Raw genomic sequence first — 27,156 nt, 5'->3', positions numbered from 1 at the left:
TCGAGGAGCTGCGTGAGTGAGTGAGTTAATCGTTTTAGCATATGGAAAGTGTTTTATTCTCTAGTGGCAAATTCGCTAAATGGATAAATAGAGCTTTTATCTATATAACTATCGTTTATGCTGGGTTTAGGCCGGCTATGGCATTTTCACTTAATCGTTGATGTGGCTCTCATCGTCCTTGATCTTGGTCTTGGCATACTTTCGGGCGCGACCCATGTAGTAGGCGGTGAGAATGCCCATAAACTGGAATTCAATAAAATTAATAAACTCTTCCAATGAAACATTTTTCTAGTGCAAACCTCCAGCGCAATAATTGCCATGCAGCAGTAATAATTAATATTCGCTTGCATCTTCAAATTAGAATTGGCTTTGGTGGCGCAGCCCTCCTGGAAGACATGCGTGGGATTGGAGCAGTCAAAGGCATAGCAGCAGCTGGCCGGCAAGGCGCCGTTCTCCTCGCCAAGATAGTCCTGCGGTCCGTCCAGTCCACAGCAGCTAAACAGGCTATGGATGGGCTGCATTTTGTCATTGCTGTGTGACTTCTCCTCAAACAATTGCAGGATGCGCTCGTCAAAGTGCGCCATCAAATCTCCCTTCATGGCTGTGAAGGTGAAGAAGTAGGCAGCCATGGCAGCAATGACCAGGCCACTGACGAACATGTACTGTGGGCAGGCAAACACATTAGTCTAATGTCAGCTAGTGGAAGTCAGGCACTACTCACCACTACGGAGTACTTGTAGGACTCCTTGAGCGCCACATAGACGCCGAGAAAGGCAGCGCCAAAGACAGCCGCTCCAATGAGCGCTGTTGTGTAGCTGCCAAAGGTGGAGGCTGCGGAGCCCCAGGTGACGACGCCACAGGAAAAGAAAAAGACATTGCAGGCCTGTAAAAGAAAAGAGGTGAAAGAATTAGAGTGTTGGAAAAGATAGAGTTCCCCCAGCTGTATGCTTACAGCCAAATTAGTTACGCGTTTGTGCTAACCCTTGGCATTTTGCAGACTGTTTCTGCCATGTACATAATGTACATATATATATATATATAGAAATATAACAACAACTAATTGCCAAATCAACTTCATCATAATCAAAATGGTGCGCCTGGTTGTGTAAGCATTTTACATGAAGTGAAGGGACAGACACGACCATATCCAACTGTGTGCCAAGTGCGAACAGCTGTGCGGCGGAACACACATAAATATACGTATAAATAAATGTATAAATATATATTTAAGATTTTTATGTTCGATTTGCTTTTAGGCATCTTTATGCGCTGCGTTCGTCGCTCGCGTAATTTTTGTACTTATGCACAATATTGATTTTATTTTTTTCGCGGCACTACCGGGTTGTTGTGCAAGACTTTGGATGGGTCAAGAGTGCGGCGCCCCAGGGGATAATGGAGTGGTGTGGGTTGGGTTGCACACTTACCACTATCAAAATGCAAGTGGCAAATAGGGCGTACTTCCAGGGCGATATGGGAAACGACTTCTCCATGCTGTTCGTAAAGCTACAAAAAGGAAAGAGAAAACTTGCCATTTTCCCTGGTTTCAAAATTGATTAACACTCACATCACTGACGGCACTTATAGAACGGAAATTGGTTTCCCTATTCCAGCGGGGTGGAGGCCATTGTTTACTCTAGATTTAAGCGTTGGTCTCAATCGGAGCCCGACTTCCCCCGAACCCAATTCTGTAACAGTGGGGGGCACTCGTGTTTCTGTCTCAACTGCTGGCCAGCGACTAAACACAACACAGAACGCCACCAAGTGTCGCCGTCGAGCATTACACGCGGAATTCACCACCGCACGAAACCCAAACAAATAAACGAACAGAGCCAGAACCTCCCCCTCACCCCCCCCCTCCCCTACCCACGAGAAAACGAGGGCCATGGCGCAGCCGCAGTGTCGTGTCGCATACTGGGTGACTTTTTGGCAACCAAAAGCGAAGGCAGAACTTGGAGCGCAGATTTGGCGGAGGTGCTCTGAAGGTTTTCAACCTCTTTTCGACAAGAAATGATTGCTGATGATCAGGATGAATATCTACTTTGACATTCTAAGCGCTTAAGTGAAAGTTTTATAAATATTATTACAGCACAAAAGTTTAAAACTCCTTTGAGCTCTCTTCCAGCCAGTCGCCACTGTAGCGTTGCATCTGCCGCTTCATAACCCTGTACAGACGCCAGCCGCACAGCGCACTATTAGTCTGAAAAAAAATAAATACAGTAAATTCCAACTGGGATCTGGGCTTTACTTACCCCAACAACGATGAGCAGCCAACAGGCTAGTTTTAGCAGCAACACTTTGCTGAAAACATAATCCGTGAACTGATCCCTGCAGCCATACGGGTGTAGCGGGGAGTCAAACTCGGAGTCTTCGTCTATGCAGCAGCTCTTCGGGGGCTCGAGACTGATCTTCGAGTAGTCGTGGCTGCCGTTGACGCCGCAGCACTTTAGAAACTTCTCATAGAAGCCAAGGCGTCGCTCCAGTGCTGCGCCTCTGCGCTCCGCCTCCCACAAGTCGTCGAAGGTTTTGTCAATGCGGTTTGAGCTATTGGTGGCCTCGTACAGGAGCAGCAGTTGGCTGAATATTTGCAGCATTGCTATGGCCACATACTAGAGGGAAAAATGAATATTTGAGATTGAATATGGAGCAGAAAACTGGGAAAAACTCACATTTCTAAGCCAATTAGGCGACTCGCTTTCGGCTGCTTCCCTGCAAAAGATCGACAGGCTCAGTCCGACAATGCCCTGGGCAATGGTCAGAGCGCCGGCAACTTTCTCCAGAGTGCTGACCTGGTCTATAAAAAAGGATATGCCGCAGACAATAACCAATAGGGAAACCGTCTGCAGAGTGAACCAAATGTTAGACCCACATTGGACTCGTGTGGCAGCATTAACTTACGGAATGAACAAAGTTCATTGAGAGCAACATTTTCTGCAGTGACGATGCCATGATAAGAAAACAATAAAAAATCAGGAAACTTGTAGAGAAATTCTATCAGACTATCAGTTCCGAGTATTTTTGAGACTGACATAAAAACTAATGGATACTGTTTTGGTTTTAAGAAAACAGAGTTTAATCAAGCAGCTGAGCAACTGTAGATACCAGGAAAGCACAAGTCAGGCTCTGTTGAAGTGAAATCAATCTGCAAACTCCAACAACTACAACAAAATACAAGTAATGTACCGTTCCAATGACCCCTCAATACGATTCATATACAGCAGCTTGCTGTACATCAGATAACTGCAGCAAGCCAACGGCACTTAAGCTGCACTTGTAAATGTGGGGTGGTTTTATGCATAAAAGCAACAAAAGCTAGCAGGTAGCTAGCTGCTGTTTGCATATGTGCGTTTGGCGTAAGTTGGCGCATCGACGAAGGTTGCGTGAAAAGGGAAGCGCAAAAATCATAAAAGGTTCACTTTGTGCAAGCCCTCGCCAGTGTAGCTGCTTTTCTAGGTACCTGCTTCTGCAATATCGCTTGGTGTCCAATATGCAAACGCCAAATTGAAAACATAATTCAAAAAATTACCCCCTTGAAGCTATCATTTCATAAAATCATACACCGGGAAGATAAAATTCCATTATGAACCTTCTTTTACTTTGATTTTGTTGCGGATTTTGTAACTTAGAGGCATCCCAGACCCTTTTGAGCTGCTCTAACCCTCTTCCCTATGCAACCCATGCCAGCATTCCCTCAAGAGAGAGTACTCTCCACAACAGAGATGACTCTCCACAGCATAGAGCACTCTCCACAGGAAAAAGCACGCTCCACAGCAGAGACCATATCATTAGATCAGAACAACTTTTAATTGAGAAATTGTAAGTTGAGTATTAGATACAGAATTAAGCGATTTAGAAATTGCTTATTAGTTTTTGCTGTGTTGAGTTTGTATGACAAGTACAGGAGTGACTGGAAACCCGTTGTTAATGTTATTTAATTTAATACTTGTGTAACCTAAGCTGCGCCTTACATCCAGACCGCATTGTTGCGACGACTCTGGTTCTTGACGCTGCTGTATAGCAGCCAACCGAACACCGCTCCAACAGCCTGGAAAGGGGAGAGAAAAATGTTTGAGTGTGAGCTGCGGGTAGTGGGTTGTGGCTGCGACTTATGTACCTCGCCTAGGATGAGCAGCCAGCAGACAATCTTGAACACGAGCAGCTTGTCGTCGAGGTACTCCATGAACTCGGCCTTGCAGCCGGCCTTGTAGACACTCGTGCTGTCCACGCATTTGTTGTCCAGACAACAGCTGGAGGGTATGGCATGGTGGATGATCCAGTAATCCTCAGAGCTGTTGACGCCGCAGCAGTGCAGCCAGTTCTCATAGTAGGCCAGCGCTCCCGACTCATTGCGCTCCGCCTCCCACAGACGATCGAAGCCCTCGTTGATGCTGCCCGAGAGGCCGTCTTTGGTGCCGTGCGAGGCCATGCTGAGGAACAGCAGTTGGGTGAGGATTAACAGCACCACAACTCCCACGTACTGCGAGACAATAGAGAATGTTAGAGTGGAGATCGTGCTAAAGGAAGATAAGAGTTCGTATACTTACCATCAGCAGCCGAAGTGGCGACTCGTGAATGGCCGCCAGGCAGCCAAAGACCGCTATGATGAGGATGACAGCGCCCAGGCCAATGATTAGGCCCCCAGCCACGTTCTCACCAATGCTGACTGCATTCTCGGCGGCGCTGATCAAAAAGAAAATTCCAAAGGCAATCAGCACCAGTCCCAGCACCTGCAGAACAGAGGAGCAGAGAGAGAGAGAGAGAGAGGCACAGATAAACGCTACCCACTCGCACGCATACTTATGCACATTCCACTCACGGCAAACACAAAATTGAGCAACAGCAGCAGATGCTTCACTGTAGTGGCTCCCAGACCCATGTTGATGCTGGACACTAGACTCTGAACTGAACTGAGGACTGCGTCTCTGTGTCACTCAAATTATAGTGAATGCATCAGAGCAATTGGTTACGTATATGGTCAATAGCCAATAGCCAGTTTTCCGCTGACAGATACAGCAACAAGCACAAGGTATTGCTAGATTTATCTCCCGTACGCTGCTGATCGCTGCTGACCGCTGTGTTTCAGTGGCGTGAATCAACTGAAACAGTGTGTTTTTGTTTTGACTAAATTCTAGCTATATGCGTGTCGCTATATGCATATACTTTTATCGTACATTATATGCTCGTAAAATCTGTGAGTAAAAATCGAGAGAGGGGCCGAGCATCGCCCACCTAGTCGCCCCATTGCCGTGTGTAGCTTTTTCCATTGATCTGCGTTGCCCATCTGCTGGTCCAAGGTGAGTTTACTTACAAGGTGGGATCTTCAGCACTGTACACTCCATCCCTTTCTGGCGCTTGTCTATCTGCGTGTGGTGAGTAAGTTATTGGTCCTCCCCACACAGCGGACAACGTCAACTTGTGCCGTTTCTTTTCTTCTCTTTTTTGTTTGTCTTTTTCTTCTTTTTTATTTGTTTTAGCAGCGCACGCGTGGGCGTTGCAGGTTTACACATTTTATGAATGGAATACTAAATATCTTCCGTAGCCTAACTTGATTAATCATCGTAAATTACAATCACAATATGTCGCGGGGCACGTGGGCCAGGAAAAACACAAACACACAAATATAATAATAATAATAATAATAGTAATACAATTCGAGAATTATTCGATTTAATTATAGAATCGTACACGATCGCGATGGTTCCGTATGCTGTCCACCAGGTAGCAGGTGGTCACGGAGCCAGCAAACTGCAATTAAAATTGGGAATAATTGTTAGTTAAAATTCATAAATTCAAAGCTTGATTGAGCAATCGGAATGGAAGGGCAAACAAAAATCTCACCTCTGTGAGCATTAGAAACCAACTGAGCGAATGAAAATTCGCCGTTTTGGCGCTGAGATAATCCTTGAACTGCAGCTCACAGCCAGTCATGAAGAGATTCAAGGGCTTGGTGCAGTCCAAATCGAGGCAGCAGCTCACAGGCAGCTCCTTGTCCAAATGGATGTAGTCCTCGGCGCTGTTGCGGCCACAGCAGTGTAGCTGGAACAGAGGGAACTTCAGAGGTTTTCCCACAGGTTAGCCAATGCCAAACACTCACCCACTGCTCGTAGGTGTTCAGGCTGCTATTCCCCGCATGCTGCGGATCCCAAAGATCATCGAAGCCCTGCCGCAGCGTGTCTGGCAGCGTGTCCCGACTGGCCGCAAAGCTAATGCTGAAGAAAACAAATTGCACCACGAGCAGCACAACCAACAGCACGGCATGCTGCAAGGAAGAGTACAGAGAAATCAGTTGAAGAACATCCAGGACCATCCTCCATCACTCACACAAATCAACATGGTGCGGGAGTCCCTGCCCAAAGCCACACAGCCAAAGATGCTCGTCAGAATAATGACACAGCCCAGGAGGATGCACAGCACAGCGGCCAGCTGCTCGCCATGATCCAGCACTCCGACGCGCTGCTGATCCTCGAGACTCTCCAGCAGCCAGGCGCCATACCAGATGAGCAGGCAGCCACCCACCTAAGCAGAGATCCATCATCAAGCCAATGTCAAGCTATTTTTAAGCACTTACAGCACAAATCACGCTGATGACACACAAAATGTATCTGAGCAGGCGGCTGCTGCAGTACATGACGAGACGCCGAGAGGGAGAAGTTCGTTCACAAAAGATTTTCCGCTGTGGATGCGCACACCTTGGGCCTTGCCATCAACTCAACGACTAAAGTCTCATAATCTACATTTGTGTGACAAAGCGCTTGGGCAACGATTAAAGCCAATAGATACACAAATGTCGTTGCAGTGGCCAAAACACACAAGGCGAAAAAGAGAGAAAGATGAAAGCTCAGGCGGAGAAAATATATATTCGAGAATATGGAAAACAGACGAGAAAATTAGCGTCGCACGCCCACGGATGTGCCCCACAAAGCAGCATGTGTCCACCCTCACCTTGTGGCCCAGTCCCGCAGCTTATTTATCATCCAAATGATGTCAACAGCACAAAACCAGAAATGATGTTTCCCCTGAGATGAGAGAGAATTTTGATTGCCCCCCGCGAGCGACAAAGAACTACAAAAGAATTTCGCTTTATTTTGGCTTTGGCTTTATCGAAACGTTTGTTACAAAAGATTGCGGCTTAGATCGAGCTTAGATTAGATTACAAATTACAAACTAAATGGTTAGTTCTCGCACCCAAAGATGCCACATCTGCTTGTGGAATTTCCACTGCGAGTTCTTTGGCCTTAAGTGTTGGTTTCTTTTCTACTAGAAATGCATTGCACATCGCACTGAAAAAATGTTTTGGCACTTATTTTTGATAGTATTTCGAGCGACGCCAGCGATTCACAATGCTGTTGGCCAGCACATAGGCCAAAAGGGCGCAAATGATCTACAAAAAAAAAGGGAAACCAATTTTATTGGCTTGTTGTCTGAAGACCATTCCCATCACTCACCTCCACTGCAACCAGCACCAGCGAAACAAAATTAAATGTTGTCCAACGTGAGGCTATAAAGTCCAAAAACTTTTGCCGACAACCCTCCAGATTGAGTTTGTCGGACTCACTGTTGTAGCAGCTATTTGGTGGCAGCATATAATCCTTGGGTCCCACATTGCCGCAGCAGTCCAGCCAGCGTTCCAGGCTGGCAATTTGGCTCTGATTGCCCGGCTTAATGGGCACTGGCTGATCGTTCCACAGCTGATCGAAGGTTTTGTCCACGTTGATGAGCAGCGAAGTTTGGAAGATCCACAGGAAGCCCACGACCAGCACCTCGAGCACAATCAGGACTACCAAAAGGAACACGAACTGAGCACGAAGGACAGCAGGGATTCATTTTTGGCTTGTGTACATTTCTGGGTAATGTTTACTTACCGTCTTGGATATATTGCTGCTCTCGCGCGCTGCACCCAGCGAGCCAAAGAGCGCCGCCAGCACCACCACAACGCCCAGGCCAATGATGACAAAAGCGGCGGTGTTGAAATGCTCAAATTTATAGACAACATGCACGCCAAGGCCGATGACAATCAGGCCGAAAATCTGTCGTAAGGAGAGAGAGAGCGAGAACGTTGATGAAATACGATAAATTGAAGGTCAGCTGCTGATTTGTTAGCATATTTTCCACGTGGATGGATTACTCATACGCAGCAGGCTCTGTGTATTACGTATACGTCGCGTGGTTGTCTCCGATCGTTTTCCCCACTTGCAACGCTAGTTGCAACTTTAAACTGAACGCAATGACTCATCGCGCCCCACCAATCCAATGCGAAATATCACACACTGCTGGCAAATGTGGACTCTGCTTGTGTGTTGGCCATTTGGCAGTTTGCCCAGAGCTCTGCCTGAACATACAGAAAAGAAAAGCAACGAATATTCCTGCAGCTGCTTGTACACATTTCCATGGTGATCTTGCAGCAACCTGTTGCCAGCAACCTTTTGTACATTGTGTACCCAGTGTTTACGATTGTTGACAGCCAAAAACCAGTCGCCAGATTTGTTGACTTTGAACGTGACAAGTCGTGCCCCAACTTTCAAGCTCTGCGCACATGCTGTACTTACAAATTATGAATGATTTAGCCGCTTGATCATTTGAGCACAGCACACAGTTTTATAGATTTTGGGCTAGGCTTACAAGTGGCTTGGACTTGGCTCCAAATTGTGCATAATAAATGAAGCCAACAGCCAAGTTTGGTGCTGTTATAATCTAAAAGAGGTAATCGATAGTGCGCCATCAATTAGCAGTAAAGTTAGCTGGGCATTATGTGGTATCTATGGGCTATCCATTTAATTGTAATTTATTATGCTGCCCCCAAAAATTCAAGGGCTCCGAGAGACAGCAACAAACTGCGTCATCGGCACAAAGGCACGTTCTGTCGGGGGGAAATTTGGGCACACATCAAATGTAAATGAAAAGCATGCCCAAATCTGGAATTGCTTAGGAACATTCAGCCATAATTAGACTTTGTAATTGAAACTTAATTCATAGCAGAAACTACACAAACATTCGGGGCTGAACTCTGCACTCAACTTTCTAGTTTTGATATCTACAGACACAAGTCACAAAGTGCTTAAGGCACTAAGCGGACAGACAGACACTCTCGCTCAGGTGGTGTTTCAATAAAAAACGATAAGAACTTGGTGTTGGCAACAGCCGAAAAGCAAAGGAAAAACCTTCTAATAATTTGCTCTCATTTTAGCGAGCAATTAAACGCAATTGTCAAGCGAGTGTGCAGGGTCGGAGTGGTGTGGGGACACTCGGCCTGCCACATAGATAATAATTATAGCATTCATTTGCATGTTAACTGATAAGGCTGCTCCACAGCCACACTCCGCACAGATCAGGCAGCGTGTGGGCACAGATGGCAGCTGGCAGTTGGTCTGAGATTTATGTGGGTTTTGCTGTCGAAGGTGAAACAAAAGGCTGGGGCCCTACCCTATCCACACCCATAATGAAGTAATGCTGGGCCGAGCAGCTCGTCGCGCCAATTCGACAGCTTAGTCGGCTGGAACCGACCACGGAAAATTGCGCATACGCCGCGTTGTGGCATTTCCACAGCCTTCGGCCGCATTCCGAAAATCAAACAAATATGCCCCAAAACATCTAAGAAATGACATCAACGAGCAAGTAAAATAAACTTCAGCTACGAACAAAAATCAAACAAAATTCTAAATCTCTTTTTTTTTCCGTTCAGGGTTAAGTAGTGCCAGGCGGACGGGCAGTCGAACGGACTGGCGTGGGTGACCAAGTTTTGCCTTTAGCTGCCAGCTACATAAAAAGCTCAGCGAGCAAATAAGCAACAGCACTAAATAAATAAAATATTAAATCATTTTGTACGCCAAAATATATTTTTAAAACACAAAAACTTTTAACCAGAAGGACAACGGCCCGACAACTGGATGTTCGACATAGTTTTGGTTGGTTTTATGGCTCGCATTTGCATGGAAAAAACAGCACACAAATTGCCTTCAATCATCATTTGAATGCTAAAACTAAACGACTAGCAAATAGCAAATAGCTTGATGTTCTATGCTATCGAATAAACAATTGCCCCGCCAATCCCTGACCAGACCAGAGACTGATGAGTGAACTTGGACCAACTTGAGGCATTGTCTGGGCGGGTAAATGTTAATTTTACTCCACAGCCAGTTCTCTGGCATTTAGCCAAAGGCAGATGCCCTGCAATTAGCCTTGGCCAGCTCTAAGAGCTACGTTTAATTCGTGTCTTAATGCTATCGGGGGATCATTTCAGAGGATCATTTCAGTCCGCTTACTCACAGCATAGACAATGTCCCAAAAGAGGGCAAAAACTTTCAGCACACCGGTGGAACAAGCCATTTTTGATTATTCAATCTCAAACAGAACACCAACCAAATATTTGTATTTATTTTTACAAAGGTTTCGGCGCACAAGTGTTTATTTTTATCGCAAGTGCTTTCTCGTGCACTTGGCAACTCGCGCGGTTTGTTGACAAACGGAAAATATTTGAAGCTCGTTGCTCGTGGTTGCCACCAATAACCCCGGTTCAGTTCATGTTCTCCGCGCGAATGTTAGCTGAAAACTGTGCGGAGCGTTTCGTTCCACAATAGTTTGCTGATAGCGCGCAAAAACCAAATTCAACGTTTGGCGAGCGCAAAACGCGAACGCCGTGGCAACGAAACGAAACGAAACGAAACGAAAAGCTTTGGCACGAAGTGGAAACGAAACGAGACTTGCTGCCGGTGCGGCGTTTTTCACACTTATCTGTGTGTACATAGCTACACACATATGTACATACATATACATACATATAGAGCTATAGCCAGAGATTTTGGTGCTATTTTTATTTGATTATATTTTGCATGTGCAGCTCGCGCTCTGTTTTTGTGGCGTATAAAATAAATCAGTTTTAGTTGAATTCGGTGTGCTGTTAGCTGTGGAAATCTGCTGCCAGGGTTACGTTTTTGAGGATGGAAATACATTCCAGCGAGTGGGACATATTTATGGAAAGCACATGGGAAAATTGTGTACATTTTTTAGTTGGAAAAAGTTCAGCCACGTAGCTGATAAATGAGCAAATAAAGGGACGGACATACACAATGGTTGGAGGATCGATGGGAATGATGGAACAGCATGGAACATCTTCCCCTGTGCCGCTGCTCTCTTCTTTAAGGTCCAACATTTCTGCCACAAATTTAATGCATTTTTCGTTGACTGCTCTTTATTTAGAAATATATTCAAATAAATAATTACTAAAATTAATTCACATTGCTTAGCCTAACAATTGAGTGTGAGTGTGAGTGTGTGTGTGATTTATAGCTAATTGCATTTAATTTGTGAGTTAGTTAAGCAGTGTAAATGTGACTGTGTGTGTGTGATTAAATACTCGTATCGCCCGCTTTCCAATTCTATAAATTTTCAACAATAGTTTCAACAATCTCATTGAACAATAATAATAACAATTTGATGTTTTATCAAAAATGAACCAATTATTTGGCAAATCTCGTGGGACTAGTCTTAGAAGTACGAACGTCGCTGATCGTTGCGAATGCTGTTGCACAGCCGAATCGAAATGACGCTGATTAGGAGCTATAAAAAAAGGGGAAAAATGGTTTGAGATACGCTTTGGAAGTGTCTGGGGAACACAGACCTCAATGCCAATTAGCACACCGCCGAGTATGTCGAATATTTGCAACAATTGCAGCCAATAGTTTTCAAATTCCACGCGGCAGCCAGTGTGTATGAGGTTCTCGGCCTTGCTCTTGTCATGATTGCGGAAACAGGTCTCTGGCGGCAAACGTTCGTTGACAATGTAATCCTGTGGGCTGCCACGACCGCAGCATTGAAACTGCAAGGAAAAGGGGTCTTAAAGAGAACCTCAAATCGTTACAAACTCCGACACTTACCCAATTCTGATAGATGGACATGGCGCCGGGACTGTTGAGCTCCTCCTCCCAAGTGGCCTCCAGCGGATTGGCCAGATTGGAGGCCACAGACTTTTCGTTGTGAATGAGCAAAAAGACAACAGCAAACTGTGTGGCAATAATCAGCCACAGGAATACAACGAACTAGAGAGACAAATCAAACATTAGAGACATGAAAATGGGATTAATTTGAAAGACTTTTCCACCTACCGTCACAGTGCAGCAAACATTCTCCTTCCAGGCAGACAGATAGCCCCACAAGAGGATTACCAGGGCAACCGCTCCTAGATAAATGAACGCGTAGGCCGACAGTCCACCGATTTCATTCAGATCATAGGACACCACCACATAAATGCCAAAAGAAATGAGCACCAGGGCCAGCAGCTACAAAACAAAAACAAAAATTAATAATAATTGAAGACAACAATGCGCGGGACCAAAAGTGAGACTTTAATGGACCTCAGACAAGTCTCAGCAGAGTGAGGCACTCAAATGGCATAGGCGCCCAGCAGGCTAGTCTGTGTGGCGTCCGGGAATGGTCTGGGTGTGGGGGTTGGGTGTCTATTTATGCCACGCTATGAAATGGGTCACATGGAGGTTATCCCTTTTGTGTGCAAACAATTTGCGTTTGCGCTGTGGACAAGGTCGTGTTTGTGTAGTTAACTTAACGCCTTATATCAGGTAACAGAAGCACTTGACAAAACTGATTGTGTTGTTTGCATATTCGTAAATTATTCAAAATTTATTCAAGCCGGAAAGCTAATCATGACGCAAGCGTTGATATTTCTAGCCGGTCAACGTTGCACAAACATCGATGAGTAAACACACGAGTTGTCAAGCATATTTCAGCCAAAGACAGGTACCAGTTAATTGGCTTTGATTGTGGCAGCTTATTTATCATTTATAAGCTGGCAACATATGCCCTTTGGCACGCTTATCGATTGGACATTCAAAATGGATGAGCCTACACTGACCTTCAGCACCATACGTTTATTCTCATCGTTTGATTGCAATTAAAAACGTGTAAATAAACCAAAACAATTGATAATCTTTGAAACTAGTTTATTGATAGATGTTCTGCGTGGCAACACAAACACTTGATGATGTTTATGTGATTCATTGTGTTGCAGCGCGAAAACAAACTCATAAATGGAGGCGGTAACTGCATGATTTGCTGTGCGTTTCTTTTATCGGAACACAACAGATATGAGAACTACTAGGAAACGGGGCAAACAATTATTAAATTGCGGCAATTGGTTGAGCGATTGTGGCTGTGGCTGTTTACAACAGGACAATTGACCCAATTGGCTTGGCAAAAGCAAAGGCACAGGGAAAGAACAGCCACTCTGCCTCCTTCTCGCAAAGGTAAGAGAAAGAGCAGCCACTCCTCCTCCTCGTACTTACCGCGCAAACTATGTCCAGCGCATAAACGAACACCTTGAGAGCCGACGTAGAAGACATGATGGCGGCGGCGACGGCGACGGCGACGGCGACGGCGGGTGGTTGAGCTGGTCGTTCAGTCCACTGGATTATGCTTCCTCTCAGCTGGCAAAAATACCTGAGATTCCTTGGGATATTCCGTTCCGAAGTTCCACTGGGCCTGGTCGGGGGGGGGGAGAGCAAGCTGCTTGCGCAGAGGTAAACTTGTTTTTATTTTTTTGCTTATTTTCTTTTGTGTCTCTCCTTCGTGCGCTCTCAGCTCAGGAAGCTCAACGGCGGCGACTTTCTGTGCTCAATGAGATCATAACGTAATCTTTGGAGTGCCTTGTGCTTATGCACTCTCTCACAGTGTAATTCTTGGAAACGCCAATACGTTGTCACTTATCAATGTTCAATGTTTACACGTTCGCCCCACAAGTGAGACACCGACTAAATGCACTTTCCCAGCGCGTATCGTTTCGTTTCGCTGCGAGAGTTGAATGACTCAGTGGCATTCTCTGTCTAGCCCTACCTTCGGCACGAAGCAAATGCGTTGGACCGTTTTCTCTGTCGAACGCCAAAATAAAAGTGAGCGCAAAAAGCTCACCGCACATCTGACTATTGCTGTAGAAAGCTCCTAGCGGCGTGCACGTTGCCAGACCAGAGCAACAGAAAGCAACTGAAGAGAGAGAGAGAGAGAGAGAGCGCTGACTTTTAAGGCCTGTGCAAACGGAACTGCATAACCGTTACGGTTTATTTAAGCTTGCCATTAGTTCACGGTAGTACGTGATTACCACATACAAAGTGCATATGCTGAAAGCTGTGCGGGCATAAGATAATTCAGTTTTTATTTATAAAAAGTTGCACTTTTAGTTACCTTCACAATATATGCAGGTGATTCCACCATAAGCATCAAATGACTGACTATACTGCAGCGCAAATCGTATGTTCCAGAAAATAAACAAAAGGTTCACCAGTGTAGACACCACAGTCCAAGTGAATATGATGCCCTTCAACTGGAGTCGAATTAAAAGCTTATGTATTATGATGTCGAATTTTCCCAAAACAAACCTTCAATTGGCCGCACACTAATGACAGACCGTAGGCTGAATTGGCCATTTGCACGACGCCGAGCATTACCCAGATGTTTAAGACTTCTAAAAGGTAAATAGAAAAAAATGTAATATATAAATAGTAATTTATTTATGTTCCTTGACCTTCATTAAGTGCCTCTTCATCGCTGAAGAATATTATTAACAAATTTATGCTCATCAAACCCAACAGATAGGCATTTAGTATTAAAAATGCGGCAAAGACAACTACCAACAAATTTTGACACATCGCAAGGGAGCGTGGAACATGAACTAATTTGGTAGTTCGAGAATACAACAATTAGTGGCAATATGCACCCGTAATATTAACTAATTTATAACACTCAAAGAAAGTATTTTCGATTAATATTTATTGCGTAAACTAATGAAAAAACCAGCCCCAATTATGTTTGCTCCATGGAGCAGTACTTGAGGTTTGAGCAGTTCCAGCAAACTAATGCCAAAACATAAATGGCAAGACCTAAAAGTATTTAAATTTCGCATCTTCCTACGCAACTGCAATAAATGTAAAGATGAATAGGCCTCCCAGTGCTGCTTAAAAAAACCATCTCTAATTCGACAATAACAAACACCAAAGTCCACAGGCAGAGCAGCAGCTTTGTCTGCAAGCAAACAATAAATTATAAATATATTTTTATTTTATATCTTCGAAGGTAGACCCACTAATTGGTAAACATATTCTTCAGCAACAAATTCCTTGTACATATCTGGTTCATAAAAGTGTTCAAAAAGAGCGCGACAAAAGCAGTTGGCAAAAATAAGAAATAAGCGAAAATGGAACACATTGGCCGGCACATGCTCGATGCTTATGTTTTGGAATGAGGAGGAGTACTAACTTCCTGCCATGGCATGTAGCTACATAATTTTATTACCAGTCATTTGATGTACATATTTACAGGCACCTCAGCAGATGGATGTGGGGCTGGCTGGCATAATTGGGAAACAACACAAAAATGTTCCTTTGCTAGGTTATCCTTTCACTTTTCTGCCTCTTCAATGCTGCAATTTTGGAGATTTTTACAAGTGCTGCCAAGCAAGAGCAAAACATAGATGGCCAAACCTAGAAAAGTGTAACCAAATTTGCATTAATTAATATTGAAATCATTTCCAACTCACATATGTGCATAAAATGCAAGTGTGGATGGATCTTCGAATTGTGTAAACTGTCCAAAATTATAATAAAAAGCATCTCGAACTCGGCCACAACAAACAGCGCAATCCAGAGGCAGAGCAGCAGTTTCAGCTGAAAGTACTCCCAAATATTATAACATTTTATAACATATTTTTTGATAAGCTTCAGTTTCACTCACTTTCAATTGCACATAATTTAAAACTATGCCAACTGCAGCATGCCCGGTTGCCATTACTTCCATCCAATACACATCGTCGATGTCATTACAACACTCCCGAAAGTCTTCTGGTTCCGCAAAGTAAGAATATAAATAAATATTGGTCATGGCCAGCATGACAAAGCTGGACAGAAAGGTGAAAATATATGCCAAAACGGAGGACAAGTGCTTGAACATTTTGGCAGGAGAAACTCTACTAAACGATAAGGGAAAGTAGTGTAGGGTTTGCCCCTTCTAATGTGTGTTTAAATGGGATTATTTATGTTATTAATTAGTAGCCATAATTGACTATAAGCAGCCACAACATACAAGCAATACAAAGGCCTCTGGCAAAGGCCTAGCGAGGAGCTATAAATGCCAATGAGATGTTTCATCAACTTCTAGGGGTATAAATAAATTTATAGAAGAAAGCTGCAAGAGATTGCCAGAAGATTATTTACTTTTTGTAAGCTGCAAAATTACTTCTTCTATACAATCAAGTATTTGACGCTTTACATTTTCACATATTCTCAAAACAATTATCACAAATGTACTCTCTGCTCAGGCATATATTTTCTGGCAATTGTTTTGTGCTGATACAGCCGGCACTGTAATGGCCCTTAACATGCCCCTGATCCAGCGATTTTGTACGATTTCTTTGCACACCAACACGTGCAGTGTAACTGTGATAAAGCTGCTCAACAAAGTGCCTGTTTAAATATAAATAATTATAAAAGATTTGCACTTTCAACGCAGCTACCCACCAGAACATATGAAAGTCACCTTCCAGGTGCAACAATCACTGAGGATTATGGCATAAATAATATAACAAAACATTAATACAATCAGAAGAGCAGTGACAATCAGCCAATTATACAGCACATGAAATTCCTGTAATATGAAAAACATAAGCTGGCCAAAGTTGAAGGAATAAGCCACACAACTAACCCTGTAATTGGCAGAAACCCACAAGAATCCACTGCAGCCATAGAGACCAAACAATGTCATAGAAATGTCGTATGGCAGGGGCTCGCAGTGCTCCTGCCAAGTGTCTAAAGTGGGTTAACATTATTTACATTTATAGTTATTATTTTAGAGCACTCACAAAACATTATGCAATCCACCAGGCAGGGCAAATATGTTGGAAAAAGTATCCAAGTTAGTAAAAAGTGTACGCTGAGCGCCACATAGCTAAAGACGTGGCAGATCATGCTCCAAATGGTAACAAAAATCAACTGAAAGACAAGTCATAGACTGCGTGGATGTTTTGCAACATTAATGCACATTAATGGGAGTCATTAGCTCTGACTATCACTCGCCCAAATTCGATATTAAATGTAACAGTAGACAGTCAGGCAGCCAACCAACATGTAGCCTTGAAGAAATTAAAGCATGAGCGGATAAATATCAAATAAAATATGTTTAGCTGGCCCACCAAGTGCAAAATAATTGCAAGCCATCTCATGGATGCCGTAGAACTCATCGCGAAAGTCATGCAGATACAAGTGAAGCGCGAGGCCAGCAAAGAAATAGATCCAAGTCATGAGCACCCACCATTGGAGATAGCAGAGGTCCTAAGGCAAACTCCATTATATATGCTCCAGATTCATGCTCTGTTTAGATCAAACCTTAAACTTCACGATGGTCATCAGCGTGCCGCACATGCTGTGCAAAGTCCAGGCACCAAAATAATGTTTCATTGTGAAGAAACAATTGGTTCTGTCTAAGGAAGGGGCTCAAAGTTATGGCAACATCACTACAATCGATTGGTGCAGGCTTACAGATGGTGCCCGCACGTATATCCCGATAGTCTCTCATCATGTTGCAGATTACAATCAGATGCATCAGGAGTGATGCCATGAAAACGACAACTTTTAGAAAGTTTTGAAAGACACAGCACATGACCGAGGCGGCAAGTAAACTGAGGCTTAGGTTTGCAACAGCAGCACAGATCCAAAATGGTTAATACTTAGCCTTAGATGGTTACAGATGACAGTTCCATTAAGGGGCCATAAGCAAACACTGCAGCACACACAATACAGTACCTCAAATAAGGCCAAAAGGTCGTTGCGTTGGCAACCGAAAGGACACAGCAAATGTCCGGCGATTGCCACCTAAAATGATATAATAACATGGCTTGTGTCTGTATATAAATACACAGTAAATGCTTTTATTCATAAATGTTGCATGCTATTCGCGGTGGCTCACTCGCTGACCTGCTGCATTTTATTTTCTTTCCTCTCTTTTTTTTACAAAAAATTCAAATCTTATCCAGAGACTCTGCTATACAAATACAAATATGAATAGAATGGAACAGTGTACATATACATATACATGTGTGTGTGTGTGTATGTATTGCATTGTATATGTAATAACTTTTATATAAAGATAATTAATATTTCATTTGGAGCGGGCTTTTTCTTGCTTTCTCTCTGCTTTCAACACTTGAAACAAAAAACAAAACAAAAAATGTTTCAATTGCCTTCAATGGTGTTCTCTTTTCGCTTGGTTTTCGCTCGGCTCAAGTTCAACAAGTTTTGTGTGTGTGTGTGTGTGTGTGTGTGGATTGTACAAAGGCGAATAGGATATACATATATAAAAATTGTGTAAGCGTTTTCATTATAGCCTTAGACTAAGCATTTTCCATGTCTACTTTTTGACAAATAATTTAATTATTTTCAACCCAAATGGTTTACTTCAAAGTGCTGCTGCTGATCCTTTCGAGTGTTTCGTGTGTGTGTGTGTGCGTTCAACGACGATAAAGAGTTAATGAGAATGTGTGTGTGTGTGTATTTTGTGGCTGCATTTAGTATGCATTTCGACGCTTATAGTTGCGCACATTGTTGGCCAGGCAGCAGGCAAAGATGAAGCCAACGAGCTGTAATAATGAATTGAATTAATAAACGAAACTCCAAAGGATCAAGCTATTAACTCACCTCAACTCCAATCAGGCCAATGGCCACATATTTGGCATTGTCAGTGCTGACGGACATAAAGTCCACAAACTTGGCGCGGCATCCACCATAGATGTTGGCTGGGTTCAGGCAGCTGCCCTCGCAGCAGCTTTCGGGCAGCGTTTGCAGATTGCTCAGATAATCAGCAGCCGAGGCACGACCGCAGCATTGCAACTGGTAAAAGGATAAAGGATTTGCATTAGAATCAACACTGAATGGAGTGCCAGCTACTCACCGATTTCTGTATGGCATCAAAGACACCGCCCTCACGCGCCTCACGCGAATCCCAGGCCTGATCGATCACCTTGCCCATGGCATCCTCAAACTTATCCTTGTTCGTGTACAGCAGCACCACAATGGTCAGCTGCAGGATGAGCAGAATCAACAGGAAGACGGCATAGCTCATGGTCATGCACACCGATTCGCGTATCGCGCCACAGCAGCCCAGGAACGAGATGAAAACGACAATCGAGCCCAGGCCAATCAGCACGATGGGCATGAGGGCCTGTGGGGGGAAGCCCACCTGTCCATTTACCTCAATGGTGCCAATGCTACGCAGGATAAGCACGCCATAGACAATGCTCAGAATGCCGATAACCTGTGGGGAGAGACAAGAGAAGGAGAGGGCGCGGTTAGTCAGTGTCAAAGTTGGGCATTGCATAAGGCGGACTGGACTGGCTGCAGTCCGCCAACACTTGCAGCTAAATATAGTTAAAATTAATCAGTCTCTTGGTTTTAATTGAATGCGTGGAGTGCAAGGGAGCTGCCAATTACCATGCGGAAAGGCTTAATTACCGCCGAGACCCAGAGCTGACCTCAGGGGCAACTCCAGGCACGCCATTGTCCCCGCCGGATAACTAATTATAATTAAAAAATAAAAATAAAGTCAACGCGTTACGTAATACGAGGAAGTTTGCTCTAGAAAGTTGGACCTTTGAATTGTAGTTATTTGCAGGCAAACAAAAGTTATGCAGAGATGTGGAGATAAGAGATCAGAGATCAGATAAGTGGAGAACAGAGATGAATGAGGGTGTCCACCTACAGAGCGCACCCACAACCTACAGATCTTTCACATGTGACATTCGCACATGACAATGCTGCTGCTTAGAGCTTCACATCTGCAATTTGAGGAGAGAGAGCAGACACTGCACTCTCTCTCTCTCTCTCTCTCTCTCTCTCTCTCTCTCTCTCTCAACGCCCCAACCGATTGTTGCGGGCATTAATTGAATTTACTTGATTTCATGATGCATATACAAGCAACATCTGTAGCCATACTGTGTGCTGTATCTGTATCTGTATCTGTATCTGTAGCGTGTGGGCAATGCCTCTGCTTCTGCTTCAATTTGCACTCATTTAGAACTGGAGAGCGCACAGAGATCTTTGTGGGCGGCCTATGAATGATTTCATGTCAAAATTGACCCAAAAATAAACGCCATTGTAGTGCTCGTATTTAAAACAACAAAGTGTGCCACTTTATCTACACTAATCACGAGAGACAAGAAGAAATGAAGAGAGTTTTGCCGCGACTTGGAACCCGTTTTGTGGGGCTTTTGCTTTTTCCGCTTCCAACTTTTACTTAGCCCCGTTGTTTGCGCCGCTAACGAGGACATTACACAATTCATATCAAAATGGCCGAGAGACAATGTTGTGTGCCACATTCCACAGAAAGCTGCCAGCGACAGGCAGGCAGCCTCAATGACGTCAGACGGAAATGAAAATGGAATGCAAATTATTTTTATTCCACCAAATACCAAGGGTCCTGTGGATCATTAGGCGAGAGTGTGAGCCAGAAAACAACCCTCCAAAACAATCATAAAAGCAGTTGGCAAAAAGTTAGCTTGCTGCAATAAAGAGATGGATATATATTTATGGAGGGTTGGGCCACACCCAGAACTCTGGCAAACTGCGTTGTTTGGCGCCAAATTGTATCTGCTGTGTCCATCGCAAGTTACAGAGATGGGAGCATGGATAAAGAGTGCGAAGATAGGAGAGATATGCGTGCGTAGAACGTGTAATTGAAAGATGACAATTAAGAACTAAACTACCCGCGACATGCAATTGGCAGACAAAAACAAACTTCTGTCTCTTGTGCCCTGCCCAACTTTCGGCAACAAATTATTTATTTAGTTGTATCTGCGATTCATTCATAATCCATGCGTATTTTCGCCGTGCCTGTACTTAACTTTTTCGTTGAGTTTCCCTTACAGCAGCAACAATTACCGAGAACTTGGAGCTGAGCTGCGCTGAGCTGAGTGTTGCATCTAATAGCATGGCCCCGCTGCCAGACACAGTTCAGTTCGGTTCAGGTTTGTCATTAGCCACGGCTGCAATTGTCGTTGGGTTGCCTCTAACTCGCACTCGATTTGTAGCCCACAAACGTGCGGAGAATACAAAAACTTGAAACTGTGGGGGCTATTTACACAGAAACCATTTTCATTCCACAGCAGTACAGTCATTGTCATAGTCATAGCCATGTTTTGTGCTTGGTTTTTCCTCTAATGTTTGGTATTTGTTCGGTTATTTGCAACAGGCAGGAATTTTGATGTTCGTTTCCTTTGTTTCACCGACAGCTCATGTCCGCACTTCTTTTCTGAATTCTTCCCCAAATAATTGCCAAATCTTTGAGGCACATTCCAGGGTGTCTTCAGTTCGGGCTGGCTTTAAATATTTGTCAGGCTTTTGCTGCAAAATGTATTAAGCTCTTGTTGATACAACGCGTAGTGCTTGTTGCTATGGTTTTTGCTGTCCCCCCAAGCGTTGCGGGGTCAATGTTGGTGTGGGTTTTATTTGTTGGCTCTCCAACAGAGGCGGCCCGGTCTGGCCTGGCTTGGCTTTGGCTTTGCCTGCTAATTACTTGGTCCGGCTGTCTGTCAGGTGTGTTATGTGCTCGAATAAGGCAGATACCTGCACACACACACACAGGCACAGACACAGTCAGACAGACTTGCACTGGGAGTGTGTATCCCCGCGGAGTTTCTTTGCAAGTGTAAATGTAGAGTAGAGTAGGGAAACAGAAACTAAAACAAAAAACAACAACAAAAACTGCCAGCAACCAGTTGATTGTTCTTTTTGTTCTTGTTCTTTTTGTTCTTGTTCTTCTTGTTCTCTTTTTCTTGTTGTTTTTTCTTTGCTGGCTGCTCTAGAGCAACAAGTTTTGTTGTTGTTGTTCTGTGTGTGTTGCTCGTTTCTCCTTTTTCGTCTTCCTTTTGTGATCGGTTTCTGTCTCACTTACGCTCTTGGGTACACAGGCATTTTGTTGTTTCACTTCGGTTTTTTTTCTGAGTTTCTGAGTTTTTGTGATTCACGGGGCGTTAATTTTTGCGAGCCCACAACGAATACTAAATATTCACAAATTTGTGTGTTTGCTTATCGTTGAGTTTAATATGTTTATTATTTTGAGCACACATTTCAGCTTAAGGCCGCAGATCCAGGAGGTCGACAATAACAGAGGGGGAAACTCGTACGAGTGCGAGGGTGAATCATTACATTCGCATACATCCCAATCCCATGACATCAGAGAACAGATCAAGCGACGTTTGACGCCAATCAAAATATATGCTTGAATTACAGGAATCTGCAAACTCTGCGATTACTATGCCCACACAAACAAACAGAAAACAAACAAATGGAATGGAAAGGAATGGCAAGGCGACTCCTTTGCTGGGGGAATAATCTCGCTTTTAGTTTGCTCGCCTTAGCAAAAAGATAAATGCGAAATTCCAGTTTTGTGTGACGGCACTGGAAGCTGAACGGAAGGTGATGATGTCATCAAAACTTCAATAGCCACACAAATAAGACAGTCACGAGGAGAACTTGAACTGAAAGCGTTGTTCTCTGTGTTGATATTTCCCAGAAACGAAACCCAAATATGTGCGGAATACTCAAGGTGTTTCGGGTTCGGATTCAGGAGCGTCTGCCGTAACGCTGGAAGTGCGCTTTTAATATGCATATTGCATACATATTGCCATAATATTGAATAAATTTCACCAAATTTTTGTTGTATTTGCATTCGTATTTCAACAGACGGCGTTTAGGTAACAGTTTGTCTCCCCCTGGCAGCATGGCTTGCAAGCTTGTTTGTACCGGTTTCGTTTTCGTTTTCGTTTTGGGGTTTCTGTTTAGAGCTTCGTTTTCGTTTTATGTTTCGCTTTGGAAGTAGTAGTAGTAGTAGTAGTACTCACCGACACAATGGTATTGAATATGAAGAGTATGTATTTGGCCAGAGATGTTCCGCAGTCCATTTTGATGGGAGTTTTATCTGAAATTCACCTGCAATTGGAATCAAATTCATTTAAACAATGTTCGTGTTGTGCCAATTATCAAATTAAGCTACGGTTATATAAAATAATTGCTAATATTCGTTGTTTATTCAACTGTAAATGAATGCCAGCGCATATGTTCGCTTTAATGTCTACATTTTAATTGTTAAATTAAAAAAACTTTTATTGTGGCTTAATTCCCCGGAACAAAGTATTTACTTTACTTTACTGCGGCTGGTGGTGCTTCATTCAAGATTTCAACCGTATGTGCATTTGCTTGAAAAACTAATCAGAATGTACCAAAGAGAGACAGAGACAGAGGTCTTGAAGCGGAATATACAAAGGTCGCATTTCCACACAGATAAGGGGCTCTTCTCTGCCCTCGAAGCATCCATTGTGTTGAAGCATCATTATCTTTCTCTTTTCCTTTCTTACGTCCTTCCGAACGAGTTGCAAGCGGCCAACAAAAGAAAATAATACAGAATGCAACTTTTTGAACAACAAGTATAAGTATGAGAATAGGCAGTAGAAGGAGAAGAAGGAGAACCGACAAAGGCAGGCGTCAATGGTGCTAGAGAGGAAAACGAGAGGAAAAAAGTTCAGTGCACTCTGCATCATCAGAAAACAAGAGGCACAATGCCGCCGTATTGTTGTTTTAATTTCATACAATTTTCTTCCGCTTTTCACACACAAGTTTCCCGCGCCTCTCCCCACCCAGACACACTTCACAGCACTTTCGGTAGCGACGTAGTACGGTCTCGGCATCTCTCGTTTTTCAACCTCCCCCAACCCAAGCAAACTCGCACACACACACACACACATACACTGCTGCGACACAACAACCACCTTTCATTGGCATCGGTGCCCAGCATCTCTTCCTGTTCCATGCAGCTGTCGCGGTAAGCGGAGAAAACTCTATGCATTTCTGTTTTCCAAACCCAATCAACCATAAAATGCCGACACATAACACCACATTTTATTCAAAATAGCGCAAGTCTGCTGTTACCTTTGGTTTTAAAAAATTATTAAGCGCGCACACGATACGTTCGAGCCAACGGTAAAAATACGACAACGGCCAGTGTGACCGCGGAAATATCGATAAAGTATACAAAATGGACAGACTAGGGTTGTCAAAACTGTATCAATATATCGATATTTTTGCAGTGATATAATTTATATCATTTTGATATTTTTTCCAAGCAAAATATATCACCAATATGATACTTTTTTGACAGCCCTAGCGGAGCTACCGATTAAATATACCCTTGATACTTAGAAATATACCAAAATATACCGAGTCGTAAATCATTTTCCTTGATTTTGATATTCTAATGAATATTATCAGCTAGCATGGATTCTCAGAGCTAAAACTAGAATTTTATCCAATTGACGAATCAATTCTCCATAGGATTGGCTATCTTTAACGACTTCCTTTTATTGTGCTGTTTACAAGAAGAAGGTTTCTTCTCCCCAATGCCACTGGAATGTTGCGCATTTCATGCCTCTTGCTCAATTAGATTGATATCCCGAGGCCGAATCAGAATCAACGGCAGAATCTCACAATATTTAACTGTACTTCTTTTTACGTGAGTTCACGGAAGTTTTCGTTTTATTTAAATCTTGAAATATTTCAACAGGAGATGTTTCTTAACAGCTAATAACTTTGGAGCTTAATAGTTCTGGCGTCTCTGGGAGTTGCGTGTTTGATTGGCCAGGCAGCAAGCAAATATAAAGGCCACAAGCTGTGAAAAGTCCAAATATTCGTATCATTGAATCATTGGAATATGATTATAAGGACAAGGATAACTTACCTCAACGGCGGTGACGCCAAGGCCGGCGTACTTGATGATGTTCACGTTGGTGTCCCAGAACGAGTCAACCGCATCCAGGCAGCCAGGGCGCGTCATGACCGACATTAGGGTACAGCTGCCATTGGTAGGTGAATCGCAGCAGGAAGCTGGGTAGGAGGTACCATAATCTGCGAATCTATGCAGACCGCAGCACTTGAACTGCAAACATAATAAATATGCAAATTAGGCATACAATGGAGATCACTAAACACTAAACAAAACATACGGTACGCTGCATGGTGTCCAGGAGAATGCTGTCCGTTTTGCGCTGATCCCAAATGGTCTGCACAATTTTCTCCAGAGATTGCTGGATCTGAACATGATCCACCCACACGTAAATGATCAAAACCAATTGACTGATGAGCAGCACCATCATCACACTCGAGTACTGCAAAGAGGTTGGTTAAATTTCCTTTGTTTTCATTAAAGATCTTTCCACTTACCGTGGTCAGGCAGCAGGCATCCTCGCGTATGGCACCGCAGCAACCCATGAATGCAACGAGGAAGATGATGCAGCCCAGGACCAGGATTATGATGGCCACACTGTTCGCTGTGAAGGTCTCATCCATGCTCGAAAAGTCTTTGATGGTGGAGACCATAATGGACCCGAATGTGATGAGTAGAATGCCACATATCTGCAAATAAAAAAGGTGCAAATTGTTTTGCTTAGTCAATCTAGTTGATAAACAGTCACCGCAGCAGGCTATGAATCAATCGACAGCTAAAATTAGTTGTATAACAACAGTCGCACCTCCAATTGTAAGTAAATGAATAATGGTGTTAAAACAATTATCTACAAACCAGTGACACTTGTGTGAGTTTTCTTACTTTTTTCGAGTGCGAAAAGAAAGTGTATTTTGTGGTCGTAGTACTCGACTTGTTTGTGTCGAGCAGCTTCACTCAAGTATGACCGTTACTGTACTGGGCATATATTTCGTCACGTAAAGGGAATGCACTCGGTGCTTTTTTTCTGTTTGCATCTGTGTGTGGAGAATAGCTCCTCTAGGGCTATCTACAATCGGGCATATACGGAGTGCGAGTATTAGTCATGCCACCCCCGGCGCGCCACCGTTATCATTGCTGGGTACAATGTTTTTTCGTGACATCTGTTGCGGCCCCATTAACCGTAATTACGTTCATCATTGGCATGCGATGATTTATTTAAAGGTATTCTACGTTTTTTAAGCAATTTTTTAGCCTCCAGTACCTTCGATATAGAAGCAGATAAGATAACTGGCTATCCAGGGTGGGGCAAACGCAAACAGGCTCATGTTGAAGATTTAATTTGTCTTTGTACATATTATGTGCGATAAGATATTGGACTCCGGGGAGTTTGCACCACAGCAAGCGAAGCACTTGGAAAATGTATTTATTTCTTACCACAAACAGAATATTGAATATGAATAGCACATATTTCACAAAAACACCGCCGCAATCCATTGCTGTAATTGTTGTTTGATATTTCCTGTAGTATTAGTTCAATGCAAATGAAAGGTTTAACAATGGAAACTAATTCGTTCGTTTTTCAGGTCCGGCCGTTACTGAAAAAGCTCAACGCAGGCCTATTCTTTATGGGCGAGAATCGCATTTGCCGAAAGCTTTCATTAAAGATAAGAGAAGTGCGATAAAGTTTAGGCAAAAGCATCTACCCAAAAGTATGTTGCAGTTTATTGCGGTGATGCTACCTACATACATAATGTACATTAACTTAAATACATTACATACTTTGCATTAGATGTGCATTGAACGTTGCAGCGTCTGCTCTGGGTCGGCAGCTTCGTTGGCTATGTGCATGGAAAAAGAACTCAAGAGCGAGAAAAAGATCTCGAGCAGCGCAGTCGGCGCATGCACAGCTCAAAAGCTTCGTGTGGCTTCGTGAAATCGATGCAGCGGCAGAGGAACCAGCTTCGTATGGCATGAATTGATAGGCTGCGCGCAGCGGCAGAGAAAGATCTCTGCAATATTTATCGGCTGCGCGCGGCGGCATAGAAGCAAGAAACGTTTTTGGCTTCGTTTCTGTTATGTGTGCACACAAACGCACGAAAGCATGTGTGTGTGTGCCGAATGCTGTTGTACATGTAAACAAAATAAAAGCCATGCACAATTTTGTAAGCAAAGCAAAGCACAAGTTTTAGTACATTTAATAAATCAGATGATATTCCTGATTCCTGCCTATTGTATTGGCATATATTGAATTCTCTCAGCAATGCGAACAGCATCCGCCACATAGCAACCCATTGAGAATGCAACAAACTGCAAAGGAAAATCAAGGCATAAGTAGCCAATCAGATTGGATGGGAGTTGCTTAGGAAATACCTCAAAACCGATGACCATAACACTGGAAAACTT

General features: G+C 43.5%; 8 protein-coding genes across 8 annotated transcripts; all 8 read right to left on the bottom strand.

Annotated features, from left to right (window-relative positions):
• Positions 1-32: 32 nt before the first annotated feature.
• LOC117578471 (23 kDa integral membrane protein) lies at positions 33-1,741 on the bottom strand. The gene is made up of 5 exons (XM_034264003.1): positions 1,565-1,741; positions 1,425-1,503; positions 722-883; positions 300-662; positions 33-243 (listed from the first exon to the last, which is right to left on the bottom strand). The coding sequence occupies exons 2-5, from the start codon at positions 1,488-1,490 to the stop codon at positions 151-153; spliced, it is 684 nt and encodes a 227-aa protein (XP_034119894.1). The 5' UTR covers positions 1,491-1,503; positions 1,565-1,741; the 3' UTR covers positions 33-150.
• Positions 1,742-2,095: 354 nt separating this feature from the next.
• Positions 2,096-3,005, bottom strand: LOC117592299. The gene is made up of 4 exons (XM_034285969.1): positions 2,896-3,005; positions 2,667-2,837; positions 2,250-2,606; positions 2,096-2,197 (listed from the first exon to the last, which is right to left on the bottom strand). Exons 1-4 carry the CDS (start codon positions 2,944-2,946, stop codon positions 2,096-2,098), a joined length of 681 nt encoding a protein of 226 aa, XP_034141860.1. The 5' UTR covers positions 2,947-3,005.
• A 917-nt stretch (positions 3,006-3,922) lies between these two features.
• Positions 3,923-5,091, bottom strand: LOC117578469 (tetraspanin-9). The gene is made up of 4 exons (XM_034264001.1): positions 4,814-5,091; positions 4,542-4,724; positions 4,112-4,474; positions 3,923-4,042 (listed from the first exon to the last, which is right to left on the bottom strand). Exons 1-4 carry the CDS (start codon positions 4,871-4,873, stop codon positions 3,962-3,964), a joined length of 687 nt encoding a protein of 228 aa, XP_034119892.1. The 5' UTR covers positions 4,874-5,091; the 3' UTR covers positions 3,923-3,961.
• A 556-nt stretch (positions 5,092-5,647) lies between these two features.
• On the bottom strand, positions 5,648-6,727 carry LOC117578465 (protein late bloomer). Its single transcript, XM_034263996.1, has 5 exons — positions 6,566-6,727; positions 6,319-6,513; positions 6,092-6,256; positions 5,836-6,033; positions 5,648-5,742 (listed from the first exon to the last, which is right to left on the bottom strand). Exons 1-5 carry the CDS (start codon positions 6,623-6,625, stop codon positions 5,665-5,667), a joined length of 696 nt encoding a protein of 231 aa, XP_034119887.1. The 5' UTR covers positions 6,626-6,727; the 3' UTR covers positions 5,648-5,664.
• A 333-nt stretch (positions 6,728-7,060) lies between these two features.
• LOC117578478 (protein late bloomer) lies at positions 7,061-10,550 on the bottom strand. The gene is made up of 4 exons (XM_034264011.1): positions 10,261-10,550; positions 7,860-8,024; positions 7,443-7,793; positions 7,061-7,378 (listed from the first exon to the last, which is right to left on the bottom strand). The coding sequence occupies exons 1-4, from the start codon at positions 10,318-10,320 to the stop codon at positions 7,298-7,300; spliced, it is 657 nt and encodes a 218-aa protein (XP_034119902.1). The 5' UTR covers positions 10,321-10,550; the 3' UTR covers positions 7,061-7,297.
• Positions 10,551-11,164: 614 nt separating this feature from the next.
• Positions 11,165-13,898, bottom strand: LOC117578475 (23 kDa integral membrane protein). The gene is made up of 6 exons (XM_034264008.1): positions 13,837-13,898; positions 13,290-13,509; positions 12,096-12,269; positions 11,868-12,029; positions 11,612-11,809; positions 11,165-11,550 (listed from the first exon to the last, which is right to left on the bottom strand). Exons 2-6 carry the CDS (start codon positions 13,344-13,346, stop codon positions 11,479-11,481), a joined length of 663 nt encoding a protein of 220 aa, XP_034119899.1. The 5' UTR covers positions 13,347-13,509; positions 13,837-13,898; the 3' UTR covers positions 11,165-11,478.
• Positions 13,899-17,927: 4,029 nt separating this feature from the next.
• Positions 17,928-24,023, bottom strand: LOC117578468 (23 kDa integral membrane protein). The gene is made up of 5 exons (XM_034264000.1): positions 23,964-24,023; positions 22,880-22,967; positions 18,934-19,296; positions 18,681-18,872; positions 17,928-18,622 (listed from the first exon to the last, which is right to left on the bottom strand). Exons 2-5 carry the CDS (start codon positions 22,937-22,939, stop codon positions 18,551-18,553), a joined length of 687 nt encoding a protein of 228 aa, XP_034119891.1. The 5' UTR covers positions 22,940-22,967; positions 23,964-24,023; the 3' UTR covers positions 17,928-18,550.
• Positions 24,024-24,544: 521 nt separating this feature from the next.
• LOC117578470 (CD63 antigen) lies at positions 24,545-26,337 on the bottom strand. The gene is made up of 5 exons (XM_034264002.1): positions 26,188-26,337; positions 25,251-25,442; positions 25,034-25,195; positions 24,769-24,966; positions 24,545-24,699 (listed from the first exon to the last, which is right to left on the bottom strand). Exons 1-5 carry the CDS (start codon positions 26,245-26,247, stop codon positions 24,628-24,630), a joined length of 684 nt encoding a protein of 227 aa, XP_034119893.1. The 5' UTR covers positions 26,248-26,337; the 3' UTR covers positions 24,545-24,627.
• Between the last annotated feature and the right edge of the window lie 819 nt (positions 26,338-27,156).

Source organism: Drosophila guanche, unplaced genomic scaffold, assembly GCF_900245975.1.
Source record: "Drosophila guanche unplaced genomic scaffold, DGUA_6, whole genome shotgun sequence".
NCBI classification, from domain to species: domain Eukaryota; kingdom Metazoa; phylum Arthropoda; class Insecta; order Diptera; family Drosophilidae; genus Drosophila; species Drosophila guanche.
The sequence above is the reverse complement of the archived record's forward strand: the minus strand, read 5'-3'. Positions and strand labels throughout refer to the sequence as shown.

Bases quoted from the DNA above. Each gene is read 5' to 3' on its own strand.
- LOC117578471 (XM_034264003.1), bottom strand. From the start codon at position 1,490: ATGGAGAAGTCGTTTCCCATATCGCCCTGGAAGTACGCCCTATTTGCC. The intron at 884-1,424 runs GTAAGTGTGCAA...TTTCTTTTACAG, and splicing joins CCACTTGCATTTTGATAGTG to GCCTGCAATGTCTTTTTCTT. The intron at 663-721 runs GTGAGTAGTGCC...GCCTGCCCACAG, and splicing joins CCTACAAGTACTCCGTAGTG to TACATGTTCGTCAGTGGCCT.
- LOC117592299 (XM_034285969.1), bottom strand. From the start codon at position 2,946: ATGGCATCGTCACTGCAGAAAATGTTGCTCTCAATGAACTTTGTTCAT. The intron at 2,607-2,666 runs GTGAGTTTTTCC...TTTTCCCTCTAG, and splicing joins CGCCTAATTGGCTTAGAAAT to TATGTGGCCATAGCAATGCT. The intron at 2,198-2,249 runs GTAAGTAAAGCC...ATTTTTTTTCAG, and splicing joins GGCTGCTCATCGTTGTTGGG to ACTAATAGTGCGCTGTGCGG.
- LOC117578469 (XM_034264001.1), bottom strand. From the start codon at position 4,873: ATGGGTCTGGGAGCCACTACAGTGAAGCATCTGCTGCTGTTGCTCAAT. The intron at 4,725-4,813 runs GTGAGTGGAATG...TCTGTTCTGCAG, and splicing joins TGCTCAATTTTGTGTTTGCC to GTGCTGGGACTGGTGCTGAT. The intron at 4,475-4,541 runs GTAAGTATACGA...ATTGTCTCGCAG, and splicing joins CGCCACTTCGGCTGCTGATG to TACGTGGGAGTTGTGGTGCT.
- LOC117578465 (XM_034263996.1), bottom strand. From the start codon at position 6,625: ATGTACTGCAGCAGCCGCCTGCTCAGATACATTTTGTGTGTCATCAGC. The intron at 6,514-6,565 runs GTAAGTGCTTAA...ATCTCTGCTTAG, and splicing joins TCATCAGCGTGATTTGTGCT to GTGGGTGGCTGCCTGCTCAT. The intron at 6,034-6,091 runs GTGAGTGTTTGG...CCTCTGTTCCAG, and splicing joins TGAACACCTACGAGCAGTGG to CTACACTGCTGTGGCCGCAA.
- LOC117578478 (XM_034264011.1), bottom strand. From the start codon at position 10,320: ATGGCTTGTTCCACCGGTGTGCTGAAAGTTTTTGCCCTCTTTTGGGAC. The intron at 7,794-7,859 runs GTAAGTAAACAT...CTTCGTGCTCAG, and splicing joins GCAGCAATATATCCAAGACG to TTCGTGTTCCTTTTGGTAGT. The intron at 7,379-7,442 runs GTGAGTGATGGG...TTTTTTTTGTAG, and splicing joins TGGTGCTGGTTGCAGTGGAG to ATCATTTGCGCCCTTTTGGC.
- LOC117578475 (XM_034264008.1), bottom strand. From the start codon at position 13,346: ATGTCTTCTACGTCGGCTCTCAAGGTGTTCGTTTATGCGCTGGACATA. The intron at 12,030-12,095 runs GTAGGTGGAAAA...TTGTCTCTCTAG, and splicing joins ATGTTTGCTGCACTGTGACG to TTCGTTGTATTCCTGTGGCT. The intron at 11,810-11,867 runs GTAAGTGTCGGA...TTTTCCTTGCAG, and splicing joins TGTCCATCTATCAGAATTGG to TTTCAATGCTGCGGTCGTGG.
- LOC117578468 (XM_034264000.1), bottom strand. From the start codon at position 22,939: ATGGACTGCGGAACATCTCTGGCCAAATACATACTCTTCATATTCAAT. The intron at 19,297-22,879 runs GTGAGTACTACT...CTCTCCCCACAG, and splicing joins TATTCAATACCATTGTGTCG to GTTATCGGCATTCTGAGCAT. The intron at 18,873-18,933 runs GTGAGTAGCTGG...TCCTTTTACCAG, and splicing joins TTGATGCCATACAGAAATCG to TTGCAATGCTGCGGTCGTGC.
- LOC117578470 (XM_034264002.1), bottom strand. From the start codon at position 26,247: ATGGATTGCGGCGGTGTTTTTGTGAAATATGTGCTATTCATATTCAAT. The intron at 25,443-26,187 runs GTAAGAAATAAA...TTTTATTTGCAG, and splicing joins TATTCAATATTCTGTTTGTG to ATATGTGGCATTCTACTCAT. The intron at 24,967-25,033 runs GTATGTTTTGTT...TTATGTTTGCAG, and splicing joins TGGACACCATGCAGCGTACC to TTCAAGTGCTGCGGTCTGCA.